Raw genomic sequence first — 13783 nt, 5'->3', positions numbered from 1 at the left:
GACACATGTGAAGAAAGTTTTAGCTCCAGACAGAGACGGAGCAAAGAAAAGCAGAACAAACCACCCAGACAGGACCTAGCCTCGCACACCAGACTCTAACAGATAACCCGTGTTTCTCTATCATCACTGTCTGCAAGGAACGCGATAGTAACACCGCCATGAAGACCCTCTGGAGCTTTTCTCACACCGTTCTTATCCAGGCGTGTATAATTAGACTGGAAAGAAAGGCTTTGGAAGTGTTTTCCTACTCCTATCAGGACAGCGATGAGACAGCGGACACGTAAAAAAAAAAAAAAAAAACGTATTAAGGTAGTGGTCCCCAAACAGCGGTACAGGAGCACATTGCAGGGGGTACTTGGAGAAATTTAATAAATGTAAAAAATATCAGGAAATGTTCCTAGTTCCTTTTTAGGTAATTTTTTGGACAAATTCACCACAAAGTAACAGAACTATTGCTCAAATAAATACTATATTTTCTTGTAATTTATTGAAACAGGATTACTTTATGTTACAAAGGCCATTTTGCTACACTTTTAAAAACTAGGATACAATAATGAGGTATTTCGTTACTGTACTATTGAAGCAATCACATAAAAGTTGCATGGTAATTAGAAAAAAAAAAATCCACTTTAAATTCCACTCTTTGTTTTGAATTTGTAGATCAAGCCTTAGGGAAGCAATGTTGGAGAGACAGTTAGCGGCTTAGGACAGCCCGCTGTTCCATAAATGAAAAATAATGTGAACTTATGCAGAGGTACTTATGATATGAAGAGGAGGAACATATGATTTAATAAAAATGCAAAGGGGGTACACGGGACAAAAAAGATTGGGAACCACTGTATTAAGGTTTAGCTTTGTTATATACGTTGTATATACACCACTAATAACCTAACAGTTATTTCCTTACATGCAATGTGTTTCCCTGATTATTAGTACTGCTACTGTCGGTGAAGGTTCTTTGTCTTTCAAGTCTTATTAATTATAGTAGCTTAAGTAGAACAAATGAACTTGCTTGAGCTTTGCTTGCAGTCCTTTCCTCTCTCACCCAAGAGGTCTTTCAGTTCAAAACAGTTTCTACATATTAAATAACCTCATGTTGTGCGTTCTGATCGCAGCGCTTCTCTTGTTCTATTACGTACCGATACATTCCGTCTGCGTGGGGTTAGCGATGAATCCTTGGTCACATTTGCAGCGGTAGCTTCCCTGTGTGTTTTCACAGCGGCCATTCTTGCAGATCCCCGGCTTCGTCGAGCACTCATTCAAGTCTGAAATGGACCAACAAGCAGAGAGTGTACACTAGTAAAACAACATACAATGTCAAACTTGGATAAGATAACTTAATAATAGTCAAAACATTTCACAACGTCAATGTATGCTTAATATTTGGCTAAAGAAAAGGTAGAAATCTGAGAGTTTAAACAATAATTTCCCTTGGGTGTGCTCAAATGTTTAGTGATTAGTCAGGATAGTACAGTAGATTGAGGGCAAACAACTCTAAAGACAGACCTAGATGCTAGGTTCCCAAAATAAGGTACGGGTACCCACAGGCAGGGGTGGACTGGGACAAAAATTCAGCCTTGGCATTTTGTGTCCAGACCAGCCCACTACATTATCAGTGGACTCTATGTAGAAGCCGTTAAGTCAGTGATGCTCAACATGTGGTTTTTATGTCTTAATTTTAATCATCATTCCCCCAGAAAACCTTAAAAGGGGGACATTTTTTAACCCCTTTTTAACTATTTACATTTTTCAACTTCCTTAGTCCCATTTTTGCCCCTTTTCAAAAAGTTCTGATGCTTTTTTCATACTTTAGCTACCCTTTGCCAAAAAATATCCCTTTTCTCCTATTTTTTGTAAATTTTTAGCAAGTTCTTTTTTGACACTTTTATCCAAATTTTGTCGTTTCTTAAAAATAATTTCATCCAAATAAGCTAACTTTTGCCCAATAAATACCACTTGTTTCATTTTTTCCCTACATTTTGCCTCTTTTTGTTCCACATTGTTGCCCTTTTTCACTATTGTTTGACATATTTTGCCCATTTAAGCTACCTTTTGCTGTCACATACCACCTTGTCCCTCTTTATTTGCCCATTTTTTGGCCACTCTTGATACTTTTGGTCCATTTTAGTCACTTTACACTCTTTTCTTGCAATGTTTTTGCCACTTTTGGACCATTTTTGGCCACCTGTTACCATGTCTGCCTTCACTCGCTCCCACTTTGCCAAACCAAACAGAGATTGTTTCTCATTGAAAATGCCAGTAGGCTAATTAATTAAATTAATCAAACAAGTGATTATTCTAAATAAGAACTTTTCTTGTGTGATGATTACAGATTATTATTATTTTTTAAATTATAACAGGATACAGGTACAATTCAGGGACAAATTTCACTGTAGGGCTACATTGTATATGATATTACATTATTATGTTTTTTGAGTGTACAGCAGTAGGGTGTACATGGCTACAGGTTAAATGTCTAAAGGGGTACGGGACTGTGAAAAGTTTGAGAACCAGTGATCTAGATGGCATCACATTATCATTGGATGGAAACATGTTATATTTACCCATGCAACCATCGCCACCAAGCTGTCGCGTGTATCCCGGTGGACAGATGCACATGTAAGTACCAATCAGGTTCTTGCAGGTCATGCCTCGGCCTTCGCAGTCATCAAGACCATCTTCACACTCATTCTGGTCTAAAAGACAAGCCATCAATTATGAGTAAGAGGATGTAAACAAAAAATCCAAACAAAAACGTGTGTGCGCGTGTGTGTGAGTGCCCGCACATTTGTGACAACATGGTCACTGCACTCCAAAGTTTAATGTAGCCGCCCAATCCAGGCGGGAGCTGCGTAGTGATAGCAGGTGGGCAGTGGAAGAGTTGGTGGTCTGTTTGGTGCTCCAGTGTAAACAGTGACGCGATAGACGCTGACATGTTCCTCCTGTCTCTGTGCTTCCCTCCAAACACAACAGTTGCCATAGTGTCTGAGCTCTCAGGCAGAGCCGGGCTGTAAACAGTGACTTGATCGCTTGCCATCAAGTTTTAAGTTCATCCTGGAGCGAGTTGAGAGCACTTGAGGATCAGCGATAGTGGATTATGTAATTTTATGGACGGGGCCGGCAGGTCTCTGTGAAGCTGTGGTTTATTTTTGACTTACGCTTTCCAGTAAATGGACTAGGATGACAAACGCTGGGGAGGATGAGTCATATTGATGTCTTACCTTTACACATCCTCTTATCTTCACGCAGCACATAGCCTGTGGGACATTTACACTCGTAGGAGCCGACCACGTTAACGCAGCGGAAGGCACAGAGAAGAGGATTCTGGGCGCACTCGTTGACATCTGAAAAATTGAGAAAAGTAGTTATTTAAAAGCTGCTGGATGCAAAAAAAATCCATAGTAGAGGTCTCATAGATCAATAAATTGAAGATCATTTGCTTGAAAAAAAAACAAGTAAAATGTTAAAATTGCTGCTTGATAATTTGTTTCCACCTCCACCGTAAATGCTCTGTTTGTTGAGTTGTTCGTGCATTGCATTGTGGGATGTGTAGTCGTGGAGAGGTGTTCATATTCGTGTTTTTACTTCATTCTGATATCACGGGGAATAACCGGAATTAGGGTTGGGTCAATTACATTTTTACAATTATGTCTTAAATTATCCATGTTCAATTACAATTCAAGAATGATTAAGATGACCAGAATTTTTTTCAATTACAATTAAAATTACAATATTTTTTTCCCCCTGAAAGCCATTCACAATTACGTTCTCAATTACTAAAGTTCAAATTCAATTAATCACAATTACTGCACATCCCACAATGCAGTGCACAAAACGTTTGCGAGGACATCAATACGTGTGTTTTGACAGATTTTCTTTCTTTTTGAAGTGAATGATGTTTGTTTCATTGATCTATGAAGAGTAAACTATAGTTGTATTGCAGCTTTATTTAAACACGGTTTCACATACCCTCGCAAGTCATCATGGGACCAGGCTCGAAACCATCCTCGCACGCACACTCAAACCCACCAATGACATTAGTGCATGTGCCGTTGCCACACGGATTGCCAACGTCACACTCATTAGTGTCTGCAGTGAAAGGAGACACAAAAATATTACTTTCAGAGTAAAACACGCTGCATTTGGATGAGCCAGGAATAAGCTGACCTTCACATGTGACCCCAGTGATGTCCAGTCTGTATCCCATGGGACATTCACAGCGGAAAGAGCCATCTGTGTTGATGCACTGGCCGTTTACACAGGGACTGTTTAGGCATTCATCGATATCTGTTGTAAAAACACACAAACTAGCACAGATTAGAGCGAGGACAGAGAAAGCTGCAGTGCTGATGACTCACGCACCTTTGGGACCGTCTGGTCCACGCTCGTATCCCTCATAAGGACAGAGGAGGACATACGCCTCTGCAAACAGGAGATAGAAGGAATTTAGTTTAAGAAGTGTGAAAAAAAACAAGAAAACATCCTGCTAATGAATGCATTCTCTTCATTTCTCGTTTGCTGATTAACTTTTCTCTTTTACATCATTTTTTAACAATTTCATTTGTCTTCACTGAGACCTGGGGGGTGTTCTTAGTAGAGCCAGGCCTACGATTTAAACTTGGTTTAACCAAGCCATGCTGGCTTTTCCCATTCCATCAAACTCTTCTCAACTTGAAGCTCTCCAGCTGAGCCAAGCCAGCTGACAGTGTTTAGCTAAAGTGCACGTCTTCATAAGACCCACGAGATCGATCACAGAATTAACAATCGGAGAAATGAGGGCGCATGCGCTGCAGCTTTTACGATGAATAAGCAGCCAATAGAAACCAATGCTGAGACCAACAGGACGTGACGTCATCTGTTACTGAGCAGTGAAAATAAAAGACGGACAAGTAAAAAAATAAAAAAGTTTCTGTGCTTTGAACATTTTAAAAGTAGTAAAGGGTTAAACATGGTGTTTAACCGTTTGATACGTTTTTTAACACCTGTCACCGTTTAATAAAAGAGATGCTGCAACTCAACAACAATAAAATAATATGTCATTTATGAGACTTGTAAGTGTTTGATGAATAGTTTGTTGCACTCAGCACTAAACGTTAAATTCAAATGAACGGAGGGACCAGCTCAGCGGTGCTGTGTGCGCCGATGGATGTCACAACCAACACTGCAAATGCTTCAGGTGCAAGTGAGCACTGAGCAGCGCGATACTGTATTTCAGTCATTGGGGAGCCTTCACCCTGCCCTGTGACTGTCCTTGAACAGCCTCTCTCTCTCTCTGTATTCAAAGCTTTCTCATTATTAATCTCTGATGAATAAATAGACATTTGTACCGTGTGGTAAATGGAGGCGATGGATACACACGCATCCTAATTACTGATGGTTTAAACACACTGTGATCATCTAATTAAAAATATTGTACACATTAAACACGTAATCATTCTGTCGTCATTTTGATTTAAAATCATATTTAAACATTTACCATGATATTCTGCTCATTTCCTTTTAAAATACCTATATTAAATAAAACAATTATAAAAGTCTTTTTGTCTCCTTTTGTAGATCTTTGTTGAGTGTTTTAAAGCATCACTAAATAACTTCTGTTGCAGAAGTGCATTTAGTGCATAGAGTGCGTCTGCAGCTTAAGCCAAGCCTGCTGCTTAAACCTGGTCGGGAGCAGGTTTGACCCACGGACTGAGTTACTATGGTAACTAAGGTGTTTTCTCATTGATGAAACCGCTTTTCCAGTTAGAACCTGGCTTAACGAAGCCGGACTCTCAGGTTAAACCTGGACTTAACTCTGAGCTGGGTTTGATGAAATACCCCCCTGGTTTTGATCTTTATGTTATTATATTTTATTCATGTTTAGAACATCTAAACTCAATGGTCTGATAAAATGCTTGTTTCATCAGTTGAAGCATTGGTAACACTTTACTTGACGTTTTATACTTTCTGATCATTTGCATGTTTTAATTATACAATTTACATTGTATATGCCTACTTAAATAAACAAAAATGTAAAAAATATCAACTAGAAGTACTTATTTTTGTCTGCTGTGACTGGTTAACTTTATTGCACTAATGGGAATTCCGTTCCGGCAGCCACTCAACTAGTTTACATTTACCAAATAGTGTGAGGCACTGAAGGAGATCCCACTGCACGCAAACTCACCTAAAAAAAAGACTAATAATTGAGACAAAAGTTATTTTTGAGTTTGCAAAAGCCGAGTTGTGTCTGATTCATTGTTTGGTGTTTCTTTTAGTTTTTTTTAGTCGTGAGTCGTAATTTAGTTTAGTCGTGAAAATATAGTTTAATCCTTGTTGCTGAAATGCATTAGTGTGCTTTGTGTGTTTCTGAGAAAAGAAGAAGACCCACCCTCTCCTTTTCTTGGGCAGATTTCACAGGGGTTCCCCCAGCCTTGACCAGGCATTCTGGTGCAGCAGCACTCCTCTTTGGACGTGTTCTGAGGCTTTGGAGCCTGGCAGCGACCGTTTACAAACTTGGTGTAGCAGTAGTTCTGTCGGACGTCTGAGGAGGACACATACATTACATAAGATGTGAAAATATACAACAATCCTGCAGCGGGATCAGACTTTTACTCCTCTGTCCAGGGAAATAAAAACAGTGTTTAAACACAGTAATATAAGTCAGGGTCAGGGAATGTCTTTGTACATTAAACGGTTTGGAATTTAATTTTGAATTTAACGTTACTTCATATTTTTACGCTCAAGATTTGAGGATAAAAGTTGTCTGACCACCTTAACTGTGATTTGTTTTGCCTGGTCCTCCTGAACCGGGCCGTAACAGAAAGCATATGGAAGCACTCTCCTCCAAACATCAGCCTTCTGTGGTGAACTCAGCATTAAAAAGCTCCCTTCGCACATCACATCATAGATCACACACACACACACACACACACGTGGACCCACACCTGGCTCAAAGGCAAAGAAAGACTATACACAATAACACCTGGTGCTGCATAAGGAAAGTGAGTAGAAAGAGTGTCGTGTTACTCACTGCCGTGAAACTGATTCGTCAGCCTGTGTGTGTGTGTGTGTGTGTGTCAGGGTTCATGCTCATCTTTCCAGTGCGTCTGTGATTCCTATTAATGATGCATAGTTGAAATATCTGTGAACAAACAAGTGCTTTGAAAACTCAGAACCAAAATATGTGTTTATCATTGAATAAAGCAACAGAAAGAAAAGTTCAAAGCAGCATTTGGCAAAACACCGACAGTCGTGGCAAAACTCTCAAAGCTGATGAGTGCGAATGAGCCGAATGAATAATGGTTGTAATTATGCATATTTATAAAGCTAATATTGAAGTGTCATTTAAAACCCATCAGTAATGGAGTTGAATGGTTACGGATGTGTGACAACCACCAGTCAATGGCTTTCCTTCAAACGAATGTGTCCTCATCCATCTCTCCTTAATTCCTCCAGGGTGGAAAAAGAGATTCATTTGAAGACTAAGCACTATTTTACTGTTAAAAAAATAAAAATAAAATCCAGTTGGCATTTCTCTTTTTTTCCTTCAGAAAAAAAGCCAATCACATACGAATGTCAAGGACCCATACGACCAACTAAAGGGACCAGCTCAGCTATTGATATTACATTAACTACAAAGTATAAGATAACCAGTAGATAGTAGTAGTTCTAGATTTTATATTTTGATAGCGCTTCGAGATGACTTTTGTTGTAATTTGCGCTATATAAGTAAAATTTAATTTTATTTAATTATAAATGAATAAAAAACACAAAAAACGGAGAAATCTGTTCAATCTAATTAAGTTGGGATATAAAACAATGAATACTGTCGTGAGATAGGTTAGTTTTACCCTACTGATGATGTGTTGTTGCAATAGTAACCCTGCTATGAAAATGAACTAAAAAGATTAATTTGTTATTTGCTTGGTAAATAAATCATTTTCATATTTTTTGGTTTACTACTCGGCTTTCTACCGAATATTTTTTGCTTTTACATACAAAAAATATATGTATAAAACAGAGGGAACACCTATTAACCATTAACTAGTTGCTTATTAGCATGCAAATTAGTAACATATTGACTCTTGATTAGTCATTATTAATTACTTATTAATGCCTTATTCTGCATGGCCTTATTATACAACCAGTAAGCCATTAACTAAGAGTTTTCCCTCAATAACCTCAGAATTATTATTTATTAGTTTTTATTAAAAAAAAAACTGGTGAAAGTCCAACAATAGATTTCCCACAGAAAGGCCGATGGTTGCACCAAAAGTACAAGTTTGGTTCATCTGAGTCTCTAAAGTGACCACATGTGAGTGTGTGTGTGTGTGTGATTAACTGTCATGCTGCAAATTAGCCAAACTATAGACCACCTTGCACCCTAAGAATGCTGGGAAATTATCTGTTCTCTGTCAGAGAATCCTTGTGTTGCTCAGAAACCTCGACCTCCCTGACTGTCATCTCCCCACCAAACTTCTGTTTATTTTGCAGCATTTAGTCAAGCTCTATTGAGGCTGGGCAAAAAAGTGTAATGCAAACTGCAGGCTGCTTCACTGAACTGATGATGTCATCACTTCAGTGTTTGCAGAGGGAACTCCCTACCCTAAAACCCAGCACACCCCCACCAAGCGCACTCTCACACACACTCACATCAATAAATACACATATGCAAGTGAGAAAATGGAAAAGTAATCTTTTGAGAGCCGCCCTTGGCCTGGTGGAGCAGCAGGAGCAGCAGGAACATGATGTGCTATCATGAACGATCGAGAAGAGTCCAACCCGACAGTGACTGCTGCTCAATCTCTTGTTCTCACTTTGCACAGAAACTCTGATGCATGACAGTGTTTTTCTCACTTTGTTAAGCCTTATTTTACATTACCCCAGCATCTTCGTCCGGAGGCAGAAAGCTGGAAACCTTCCGGGCACTGACAGGTGAAGCTTCCCTCAGTATTGGAGCACAGCCCCAACGCACAGATCTCAGGCGACTGGGAGCATTCATCGATATCTGACGCACAAAGAGGAAAATCATCACTCATCAAATAGTTTAGGCCAGGGGTTCTCAACTGGTTGCCACAGTCATTAAATCCCGACCCACTTTTTTTTTAGAATTCACCCAACCAAATTTCATTTTGGAAAAAAAGGCTGAAAACATAAATATAATATTTTTTAAATCACAAATCTATATGTTTTCCTGTGCAACATGCAGTTCACAGCATGCATGTCAAAAAAAAGTGGATTTCAAAATAAAAGGCAAGTCCAACATGAGAGACATTAAGTATATATATATATATTTTTGCCCAGCTGTTGGCGACCCACCCAGTATAGGTATGCGACCCACTTTTGGGTCCCGACCCACCAGTTGAGAATCGCTGGTACATCAATATCAGTGTTCATTGTGGTGACTAATAACTTCTGTCAAAGTTTCTGTCAAATGCATTTTGTTAAAGTGACAATAACGAGACAATGACAAGAGCTGGGCGATATAGCGGGATCTAAGATATATTGAGTTTTCTATTATGGCGATATATAGAAAATTATTATATCGCCTACATCAATACATATATATTTTATGTAGCTTATTTTGTATTAAAATACTCTTTTAGGAGTCACTGCTTTCGTTAATTCTCAGAACAGCATAAAAAGCACAGTTTGATGGATTTCTGAGTGTGTCCTAGTCCACAAGCCACACCACAGAACTCACTCACACGTGCTGTCCCTTAGAGGAGAAAAAGCCAAAAGTGGCACGTACTGTGCAGCTGTTTGGTAATAAATGTGTCTGTGTGGCATTTTTCATCAGCAAATTTAACCCTGAATTGTCTTTCTGGGCAGATTTCATAAATTAAAAATGATCAAGATTTATTTCATACAAAAATATTAATAACATTTCATTTTATTTAAAAGGACACTTTACAGATTAAAACAACAATAGCAAAAACAGTGATAAAAATAAAGAATTGTAAATCAGAAAAAAATGACATATATATATATATATATATATATATATATATAGTCATTTTGAGAAAAAGTATAGAGATATGAGTTTTGGTCTATATCGCCCAGTCCTCATGACAAATTGAAAAATACAACAAAAACTACATAACAATATATTAATATTTTCATCAACTAATAAAAACTAAACCATAATTTCGTCACATGGGACAAAATCTAATCAGAACTCATGCAATCATGTGGTTTTACGTATTGTGTGTATTTACAAATATTAATACCATCCCATATCAGGCTGATCTATGGTAATTGAATCTTTTAAAAAAATGTAGTCATATTTTAGTTGACTATATCTGTAACAGATTTAATCGACTAAAATCCTAATGTTTCTTAACATTACAAGACGACAACTGAAATACATAAGATGACTACATTTTGATTAAAACTAAGTTGCAAATCAATCAAAAGACTAAGTCTAAAACTAAAACTGATCATTACTGCCATCCGTTTAGGTTTACTTCTTCACTACATTTAGATGAGCAGAGATGAAGTCATTTACAATATCAATCCAAGACTTTCATTAGTGGATACGTAGCTGGTATTATCTGGAAAGACTTTAATGTTACTTGTGAGTTAATCACAAAGACCAGCTGCTGCTACTGATGCTGAGAATTTGGAGCCGTTTCTCTCCACTTCCAGGAACCGCGCACAAAGCAGGAATGTGTTGAAGTCTGCTGAATATCTCTTCATCAGCCCCACTGTATAAACAATCCCAGTGCTGGAGCTCCAGCGCACTCCTACGTGTGAAAGAAAGCTAGAGGCCGACTTTCTGCTATTCTGCCCCCTTAGCAGAGATTTACACACATCACTAATGTGAGTTTGTTAAAAGTAGGTGTTTTAGTCATTAATCATCAAAGTTAGGCTCATGTTTGTGGACTGTGATGCTTGGGTTTACCTTCACAGGTTCCCTCATGGAGGAAGTATCCGGCTGGGCAAACACATTGGTAAGAGCCGTCTCGATTTATGCACGTTCCTGCTCCACATGTGCCGGGGTTTACTGCACATTCATTGATGTCTGGGAGGAAAACAAGAAATGCATGAGAACATTTATTTGTGTTCAACTATTTTCTAAAAATGTTGCCATTGTCATATTTATAACTTCTACTTTCAATATATTATCCAAAAGTAGATATAATGTACCGTATTTTTCGGACTAGAGGGCGCACCGGATTATAAGGCGCACTATCAATGAATGGGTCTGACTGGGTCTATTTTCATACATAAGGTGCACCGGTTTGTTATTATTATTATTATTATTATTAAGACGCATTAAGCAAAATAAAATAGTCAGATAAGTCAAACTTTATTCAACTCATTAACAATAACTCTCAACATTGTTCAGATTTAACACATAAAATACAGAACAATACGCTCACTTTTTCAGTTCAGTATGTTGAAGCACAGTAGTTAATTTCATATATAAGGCGCACCTGATTATAAGGCGCACTGTCGATTTTTGAGAAAATTAAAGGATTTCAAGTGCGCCTTATAGTCCGAAAAATACGGTATTATCAAATTAATGTATGCTATAAAAAAACAAGCAACTTTGGTACCCAGACTTCAACCTTAGATGTTCAGTGAACATTGATTGAGATTTGAAGGCTAAATCAACATATTTCTGAGACATTTATTGCAATACTCTTGCACAATTTATTTAATTAATCATTCTATCAGTCTGTTAAAATTAGCAGCAATTTAAGCTAAAGTATATCTCGTCCTCTCGACCCTTTGCCACGCCATAAGCCTTTAACTCTTATTTATTTAAAGGGCCCATGATAAGCTAAATCTTCTTTCTGAGCTTTAAACATCATAAAGTGCTATATGGGCTTCATACACATGCCTAAAGTGTTTTTTCATTGATTCCCTCAATCATTAGTTAGAGGGTGATGTTCTCCTTTCTTACTGCAGGCTGAGCCCAAACACCTCGCTCCAATTTGATGACACGTTCCCACTTTGATGACAAATTTGGCGTGGCACTGAGCTGGAGAAGCCGCGCCTCCAGGAAGCTCTCTGCCGTGATTGACATGTAAACAGACACGCCCACGAAGGTGAGCATTTCAGCGTCCTTCGCGCAGTGCTATGTATGTATTTTCTACAGTCTATGTATGTACCAGCGAATGCCCCACCCCCACGCTCTGTCTTGTGTTTATAAAGCCGCATGAGCTCGGCTACGGAGTGGGTGCGAGGAGGGCGGGCCGTCCTCTGATCCTACATCACTGTGCGGGGACGAGGACGTCAGTGTCCTTCTATAGACACGCCCACTCAAGCATATGCACAAGTAGGCCGCAAATCAGCCTGTTTGTGTAGAGTTACTCAGAAAGTGATTTTTCAGAGGCTAAAACTTTGGAAAACAGGCAAGTTTGGGAAAATAAACCTCAAATACTATGTTTTTGGGGTTCTTAGAACAAATGGAGATGGGTGAAAAATAGCATGGGACCTTTAAACCAATTCTGGTAGAAAATAACCACCAGTATTGTAGCTCAGGAAAGGATCTATGGAAAATTGTCTCGTCAGCACAAGTATCTCAAATCTTTAAATTTGCAATTTGTTCCGACACATTAACTTTCAGGACAATATTTTACTTGTATCTTATATGGTTCTGTGTAAATGTGAAAAAAAAAGTGACAGAGGGAAAATATCTGGCGAACTGTTACACTCATGATATGTGGTGGCTTTATTAGATAATAATAAAAACAGATATTTTCTTTATATTTATTATGGTTATTATTATTGTTGTGTTTCTGGTTTGTTTTGTGTTTTCGCACCATTCACCAAGTCACATTCCTTGTATTGTTTTAAACTCTACTTGACAATAAAACTATTCTGATTCTGAAAATAAACAAATAAAGATTTAGTTTGTCTTGTTTTATTGTCTCTTTAAACATTTTTTACTATTTTTTTTAACCTTTACACAAGTCTTCTTTCTGTTGGATGGACTGAAATCAGAAAATGATAAATATCCTTACCTGCACACATTCTGCCATCCAGCGCCAGCTCGTAGCCTTCGCTACACAAACACTGAAAAGCTCCGATTGTGTTCACACATTGACCGTTTCGACACAAGCCCCTCTGAGTTCCACATTCATCGATGTCTAAATAAATGCACAACAAACGTCATCAAACGCTGCTAACTTTCCGTTTGTATCTCTTACTCTCAGACATCTGTGAACACACCGATGCAGTCGCTGTTGTGTGAGCTCTGGAAGCCGGGATAGCACAGGCAGTTGTAGGAGCCCACCGTGTTCTTACACGTGCCGTTACCACACGGTTGTCTCTCACACTCGTCCACATCTGAGGTTAAAAAGATCGTCAAGCAGAGAAAGACGACTGACAGTGTAAAAATCAAACAGATCTTACCGACACACATGGACTGGTCCCGGGTCGTTTTGTAGCCATTGGGGCAGATGCAGCGGTAGCTTCCCAGTGTGTCAATGCACTGGCCAGGATTACATGCTGCTGGGTTCTCAAAGCACTCGTTACGGTCTGAAAGGAAAGAGTTAATCTGATGTTATAAGAAAAAAAAAGCTTACTCATCACACATACTGTATCACAAAGTAATCGTCATATCCTTAGAGTTATAGACGTAGCTTCAGCGGTTTTTGTTAAATATTGTCATACTTTACCGACACCAGGGTTGGGCAACGCTATCACAGAGATGTGATTGTATCTGATCCCACTATCGCTAAATGCTTGTTCATGTGGATCTTGGGTTCTTTCTTTCGTACTATGAACTTTGCTGTTAAGCGCTTTGAGATGACTTTGTTGTAATTTGTTCGATATAAATAAAGTTGAA

General features: G+C 38.5%; 1 protein-coding gene across 2 annotated transcripts in view; it reads right to left on the bottom strand.

Annotated features, from left to right (window-relative positions):
* Positions 1 to 13783, bottom strand: part of fbn1 (fibrillin 1) — a 95692-nt gene that overhangs the window by 10799 nt on the left and 71110 nt on the right. For both annotated transcript variants that reach the window (XM_028443317.1, XM_028443316.1), the window contains 12 exons: positions 13348 to 13473; positions 13165 to 13281; positions 12957 to 13082; positions 10886 to 11005; positions 8864 to 8989; positions 6371 to 6523; positions 4363 to 4422; positions 4168 to 4287; positions 3970 to 4089; positions 3222 to 3344; positions 2565 to 2696; positions 1140 to 1265 (listed from right to left, as the gene is read on the bottom strand). In XM_028443317.1, coding sequence (XP_028299118.1) covers positions 1140 to 1265; positions 2565 to 2696; positions 3222 to 3344; positions 3970 to 4089; positions 4168 to 4287; positions 4363 to 4422; positions 6371 to 6523; positions 8864 to 8989; positions 10886 to 11005; positions 12957 to 13082; positions 13165 to 13281; positions 13348 to 13473 — 1449 coding nt within the window. The remainder of the gene's footprint in view (positions 1 to 1139; positions 1266 to 2564; positions 2697 to 3221; positions 3345 to 3969; positions 4090 to 4167; positions 4288 to 4362; positions 4423 to 6370; positions 6524 to 8863; positions 8990 to 10885; positions 11006 to 12956; positions 13083 to 13164; positions 13282 to 13347; positions 13474 to 13783) is intronic.

Source organism: Gouania willdenowi, chromosome 3 (assembly GCF_900634775.1).
Source record: "Gouania willdenowi chromosome 3, fGouWil2.1, whole genome shotgun sequence".
NCBI lineage: Eukaryota > Metazoa > Chordata > Actinopteri > Blenniiformes > Gobiesocidae > Gouania > Gouania willdenowi.
Note: the sequence above shows the minus strand (reverse complement) of the source record. Positions and strands in the feature narration are given on the sequence as shown.